This window comes from Xyrauchen texanus, chromosome 4 (genome assembly GCF_025860055.1).
Source record: "Xyrauchen texanus isolate HMW12.3.18 chromosome 4, RBS_HiC_50CHRs, whole genome shotgun sequence".
In the NCBI taxonomy this organism is placed as follows: Eukaryota; Metazoa; Chordata; class Actinopteri; order Cypriniformes; family Catostomidae; genus Xyrauchen; species Xyrauchen texanus.
The window spans coordinates 27711211-27718144 of record NC_068279.1 but is presented as its reverse complement, the minus strand read 5'-3'; the positions used below and the strand labels follow the sequence as shown (position 1 = coordinate 27718144).

General features: G+C 39.4%; 1 protein-coding gene across 2 annotated transcripts; it reads left to right on the top strand.

Moving 5' to 3' along the window:
* Positions 1-1484: 1484 nt before the first annotated feature.
* Positions 1485-4917, top strand: LOC127643147 (E3 ubiquitin-protein ligase lubel-like). 2 transcript variants are annotated; one of them, XM_052125740.1, is made up of 4 exons: positions 1499-1557; positions 1865-2017; positions 2453-2515; positions 3161-4917. In XM_052125740.1, the coding sequence occupies exons 3-4, from the start codon at positions 2501-2503 to the stop codon at positions 3629-3631; spliced, it is 486 nt and encodes a 161-aa protein (XP_051981700.1). In that variant the 5' UTR covers positions 1499-1557; positions 1865-2017; positions 2453-2500; the 3' UTR covers positions 3632-4917. The 2 variants fall into 2 exon arrangements, with proteins under 2 accessions (XP_051981699.1, XP_051981700.1); XM_052125739.1 differs by lacking the exon at positions 1865-2017 and having other exon boundaries at positions 1485-1557.
* The last annotated feature ends 2017 nt before the right edge of the window (positions 4918-6934 follow it).

The following is a 6934-nucleotide window of genomic DNA, read 5'->3' as shown; positions in this document are numbered from 1 at the left end:
CAGGTGATGTCTGTATCTAAAAGGTGATCTTTTAACTGTAAGGCGAGACTTCCTTTCTTTATCCGTTGACCGTTCCAAATTCTCCCGTTCATTTAAATGAAACCCGAAAGCAGTTGCGGAACACAGATGATCGCTTCACGCTCATATCACGTGAGAGCATTTTCTCGGCATGTAGTTCGTCTCAATGTCAGCACGCCTCACAAGTGAGCGTGCGCAGTCAGAGTTCATTCAGACTTGGCACAGCGGTTCCACTGAAAAAATTTCAGAGGCTCCTAGGGCATATGGCATCCTCAGCGATGGTCGCGCCGGGTTCATGCATATGAGACTGCTTCAGCACTGGCCTCAGACTTGAGTTCCGAGATGGACATGGCACCACGACACATAGGCCTACCGTATGACCCTTACCCCTTCCTGTTGTCACTTATTCAGCCCTTGGACAGACCTCTGTTTTCTATGGGCAGGAGTCTACCTACAGCAGGTGTTCAGACACGACGTAGTTACTACGGATGCCTCCCAGTTGGGCTAGGGTGCTGTGTGCAACAGGCACACAGCCGCTGGCTCCTGGATGGGGCCCCGGCTGGGTTGGCACATCAACTGCCTAGAGTTGCTGGCTGTATTTCTTGTCCTGCGCAGATTGATCAGGATGTGGTCTCTGCAGGGTCTTTTCCCCCTGAAAGAATAGGATTGAAAAAGAATGCCTTCCCCGATGCGTGTTAGATGGCCCCAGCCGCATCTAAACACGCTATGGAGAGAAAAGCAGTTAGACGCGGTGTAAATGTCAAAGATATTAATGTGTTTACACAGGAAATCAATAAACAGAACAGACGTGCGCAAAAAAAAAAAGTATTTGTGAATGGCCCCTATCAGATAAATCTTGACTCAGGGTAACAGTCATGAAGGCAATGCATTTAGTACGTAATTTTGGACTGGACAGCTCTTGAAAGACAAGCGCACACTGAGAAAAATTGCTGCCAATGGAAAGTACAAGGTGACATCAGTACAGATGTGGATGCACCCTCTACTTCTCATTGATCTGCGCCTAGGTAAGGATACGTCAATTAAATTTTTGCCAGGAGGGCGCTGTCCCGTTTTCCACAAGCAGGAATCTGGTCGTGCTAATTTTACTCTGAACCAGACGTGGCGTCAGCCGATTTTGCTGAGGCTTCAGCCCCGAATGTTTTGTGTGTAGCCCCCGAATGTATTTTGAAAAGTTGACTGACAAATATGAAACCGGACAATAGCCTATGTACACCCCCGAAATCACAAGTTGCCTTATTTCATTGTGCTTTGGCTTTGCACATACTGCATACAGCCTGTAAAAATAGACATAGGTCTTAAAAATAATCTAGCCTATAGAATAAGTTTCTTTGCTGTCGGTAGCCTATGGGCTACTCCGTTTCTTCCTCTCTGTTGAATATGCAGCAGGTAGGGGAGGAGCTAGCACAGTAGTTGACATCAGCTAACGTTACTTAGTGGCGAGTTAACAGCAGTTAGCAGGAAAGACAGCAAAAATGAAGCAAATGAGGCTTTGGGGATTTTTCCTAAAGAAGTCAGTGGGTAAGAATATTTAAAAGAAAAAGAGAGAACCACTCGCTCTTTGGCTGGAAATTTAGCCTCAATAAACCTTTAAACAAAGATAAAAAAAAATGTTTATCAGTTCTGCTGTTGCCGGAACCTTCCCGCGAGTATATACCTCAGGTTTATAGCCTAAATGTCTGGGGGGAAAAGATCATGGCATCTATGAATCTGTTACAGTAAATTTATAGTATTAAAAAAATGCAATTAAAGTACACATACAATGTACGTTTCTAAGCTGAAAAGCAAGCTTTTTGGAAGACTGTCTATTTTGTTTTCTTAATAACAGGATAAATTGAAAGAGAAAGACACTTGGCACTGTGGTATTCCCCTTTCTGATCAAACTTTCGTTTTGGTTGAGCTCATAAATTCCGTGCTGTAGTTGTTCTGGGTGTATTCTGAATCCTAGCACAAAGTAGAAAGACAAGTGTGTTTGTCTCCTGTAAGTATTAATTTACATTTTATTTATTTGAATTGTTTTGTAGTTATTTTCTTGCTATCTTTGTATGTTATTTAGCAAGAATTATTTTTAACTGGAAAGGTAAGGGGAATTTAGACTTCAAACTTTTAGTATTTCAAACTTATAGTCATACTGTAGGAAGAAATAATGTTTTCTTATTGTAGCAAGAAATATATAGAAGCTTATAGAAGTGTGTGTTACTATTACCCAATGCATGTTCTTCTGGTGTTCTCATCTGATATTTTTGGTAATTTGTCATAACGTAGCTTAAACTATAGGACAATTAATAACTATGAGGTGCAGGCTATTGTGTCCTTAGTTTTCCTGCCAACACAGTTTCCAATTCCTTTGTTTTACTCTTTCCTTTCTAATCACCTAGTCCCCTTCTACAACAGTCTCTCCTTCTCTTGTTCACAGCTTTCTCTTTCGGTTCTTCTTTGAATATAGTCCAGGAGGATTTGAGCCATGAACATTCCAAAGGTATATTGACACAGAGCTCTGTGAGCCATCATGATGTCAGATATTTTGCAAAAGCTATTTGAGGCACTTGTTCTTACACAATACTACAGGAGGGGAATAAATTTTTAAACTTAATTTAGCACACTGTGTCAAGAGGGCAGATTAATTGTGACACAGTTTTCCACCGATAAGTGACTAGTAGAGATTTCCTGGGTTGAACCTTTTAAATGAACTACTGTTCAATGATTTTAGTTACATTTAAAACTAGAAAAGGCCGGTAAGCCGTTTGTGAAAATTAGGCCTATACATATTTGTTGTTGCCAAAAATTTAACCACATGTTCAGGGCTTGGGGAAACTAAATGGGATAATTTTATAATCAACCTGTGTAAAGCAAATAGGCATATCAGTCAACAACTAATCACCCTGTCTGGTGGTTATGGCCCTGGTTGTAGCTATGATATCTTACACTGTCTGTAGCTGAATGAAGAAGCCTGTGTAATGTTAATTCTTCACATAAAACTTTATATTTATCCATCTCATATAATGACATTATTCACTTAATATAATGTAGATAGTAGTTAGAATTATTGTGTCAGTGTTTTGAATTCTGTGATGGGTGCTCGCTCTTTGCTCTAAAAGACACTCCTTTTTCTTTCTCTACCCAGTGTCCTGGTTGTCAGCAGTTTAATATCAGAAAGCTGGACGGTCAACGTGCAGTCTGCAAGTCTTGTTCTAAAGTGAATCGGCGTGTGTTTCAGTTCTGCTGGGCATGTCAGAGAGAGTGGCCACAGCACGCTTTGACCACCGACTCCTGCGTGCTGCCAAACTGCGCGCTCCGCGCCGCACTCCTCAGCGTCAAACAGATCAGTGACCCAGTCAGTTCTGTGAGAGGATGCCCATACTTCAGGGCTTGTCCAGGATGCAAGGCCCTGCTCACACACAACAGTGTGGGATGCCCTAACATAATTTGTCCTCACTGCCATACAGAGTTCTGCTTCCGCTGCATGCGCCCGCAATGCTACGACAATGATGAGTACGATGAGAGTGACACTGATGAAGACGAGGAGGAGGATATTGAGATAGAGCAATGCGTGATAGCGGATAACAATGAGATCCTTCTAAATCTGGAACTGTAGAGGATGTCTGGAAACATTATTTAAATGTTCACAATAAACAAAGAAGTCAGTTCCCCTTTAAATTCACACAGTTGCCCTAACATAGTAGTAGATGTAGTACACATTATATGGATGGACAAGTTCCCAGTTTTACAACTAGAAAGTGCCAAAAAATTTGTGCATTTATCATTTTGAGTGATATATGTGTACTATATATCATTTGGAAACATAACCAACTTGGCAATACATTTCCAACATAATCAGTGAAGCCAAAGCATTTTAGGATATTTGTTAAAGAATAACAACTGAAAAGAAAGCATACTTGAATTGGTTTCTGTTTTTAGTTTTGTTTTTCTCCTCCTGACATCAGTAGATAGAAAGCAATGTGCTTTCAACTATATGCTCTATACTTCACAATGCTTCACCCATTCCACTGTGAATTCAGAACAGCCTATGTCTGGTGTCAGTGCATTTCAATGGCATGTGGAATAGTAACACCGATCACAGTAACTCAACAGAGTTAACACAAACATTTTAAAAACAAAATATCTGAAAGACTGAGTCTAACATCATATTGGACAAATAGTAGGACAACATGAAGGCACAATAGGTTTTCATAGAGTTTATTGGGTTGGTGGGTCATGTGGGTGACCCTCTGTGATTTATAAACTCATCTTGACAGATTGCAAGTCAAATGCTGCCTCTGCACTGTCTTAGACCTTTCCTTTCATTTATCAGATTATGATTAATTAATCTAAATGGAACCCTGTTTATTATTGTTTACATAAACATGGAAATCATTGGTTTATTCCTCATGCTATCATGGAAGTTGTAAATCCACCTACAGCATGTCTAAAGTTGAAGGGGTGATTTGGTTGGATTTTCACATATCAGGTTAAAGAAATAAACTTTCAACAACAACATCAACAAAAAGGCAAACAATGATATTATGAGATAAAGAGAAATGAGAGATGAACAAAATATGATATACATTTATTCTTGTGCATTTAAAAGTGAGAACATTAAATTATTACTTATTAGATACTATAATCAATATGCTTTCATCTCAAATTACAAGAACTGCTGCACATGTCTTTTGAGATGATATTTCATATTGTAATTTCTTTTGCATTGACTGACCAGTAAATTGCAGTTTATAGCAGGGGTGTCAAACTCTTTTTGCGTCCTGGCATTCATGTGGATGTCACTTTGGCACACACCACCTACCTAAAGATTGCTGCAGACCACATACACCCCTTCATGGCAATTGTATTCCCTGATGGCAGTGGCTCTTTCAGCAGAATAATGTGCCATGCCACACTGTAAAAATTGTTCAGTAATGATTTGAGGAACATGACAAACTGATTCAAAATGAGAACTTATGAATCCCTGTTTTAAAAGTACTGGCTCATAAGAGTCATTTAGTCATGAATCAGACTAAACCAGTCACCATCTGCTGAGCTATATTCTGTTGATTTTTAGAGAATAAAATAATAGATTTTAAAGTTGGGATAGTGTTTCTTTTGGAACTTACATAAATAGTATGCACATGAAAACATACCAGATGGATGTAGATTTTATGTAACAGTGCTCTTTTGCTTGTAAAATTGGCACAGAAAATATTGTTTCTGTATTTCTCAAAAAGGAAGTCAGTGCAAATCTGAAATATTTATAAAAAAAACCTCTTCCTAATATGACTGAGTGGAGTGAGGGTTTTAAGAGAATGATTACCTCAAAATCAAATAGATGTAGCCAACAACACCACCTTGAGACTTCCACCCAAGGAGTTCAAATCTTAATTTAAAATGGAAACTATTGATGTCATATGGACTCACAGGTTTGTCATACCAAGTGAAGATAAAGAGATCTGGTCTTCCACAGTACAGTGCATTTTATTCAAGGTCATCATAAGTTAAAACAGGAATAACATCAGTGGGTAATTAATTCCAACAAATTACATATGAACAATATATTAAGACAATAAACTATTAAGATCCTTGGAAAGCAGGGGCTGACCTCCAGGGAGGCAACCTACACTGGATGCACAAAAACAACTTGTCAAGCCCACCCTGTTACCCACACTGCAAAAACCTTTAAAACCTAATCAAATGCAAACCAATCACAGCAAATGGTGAGGGGGGTCATCATATATGGTAACCAGCCTCACCAGGGGCAGACCCACAGCACTTCCTGAAAAGGAATAAATATTAAAAGTAGACAATAAAGGCAAAATGACAGTGTAACACAGATCAAGGTTCATGTATGGAAAGGAGGAGATGGGGAGCAGTGACAGTTCAGGTAAGGCTTTTATTTGTATTCCTTAAGCACACTGTAAGCACTTTCTCTGTGCTTTTCTTTGTTCACTCAGTGCAGTCAATAAAACTCTCTATAAACTTAAATGTGTTAAAACCATAAACTTCTCAACATTCAGAAACACGAGACACTCAGAAGATACACCAACACTGTACTCTCATGTCGTTATCTCTCTGACTTCTCTGGCGTGTTTGGCTGCTTTTTAAGGTCTCTCTCCACCATCACTGAAACAGCTGTTAGAAATTCCGCCAACCAGCTTGACGAGCCACACCACTCCGGAGTGGTGTTGTTCAGACAGACATTCATGCAGAGGATCTTCAGAAATGGTTGACGTAAATGTTTGGTAAATGGAAAAATTTTATCTTGAAAGAAGTGCAGAAATTAGTCACAAAGTTCATCAGAGCTGTGTGAGTCCTGAGCCGGTGTGTGAATTAGATTGTTTGCTGTAGCAAAGAGGGTTGTAGGTCTACAACTTGCTTTTTGTATGATACAAAAGAAGTACATTGAACATGCATTGTTGAGTGCTGCTCTGTACTTCAGCTGATGTTCTGTAAGAGCTATGGTATGAACAGTGAGGCCTGTTTTTCTACAGAATCGTTCAAGACGATGACCCACTCTCTTCAATGCCCGCAGTTCAGGAGTAAACCAAGGAGATGATCGAGAAGAGGGTACCAGCTTTGTACCAATCTTGATAGGGGCATGCTCTTCAAGTGCACCTAAGATATATGAAGAGTCAGAAAGTAAGGATGCACAGACAGAGATTGAGAATTATGAGGGGTCGACTGCTTTGAGGTTGCAATAAGACACCACAGTTTTCTTGAATGACTTAAAGCAAGGAAAATGTAATTAAAATTCTATACATTTGTGATCTAAGATGCCAATTTGTGTACCAGTTGTAGACATGTTATTAAGATCTGATGTACAAATTAAATCAAGTATATGGCCATGGGTAGAAAAATTCAAATGCTCTGTTAAACTGAAGCACATTCATGAGTTTAGTTGCATTTGAAC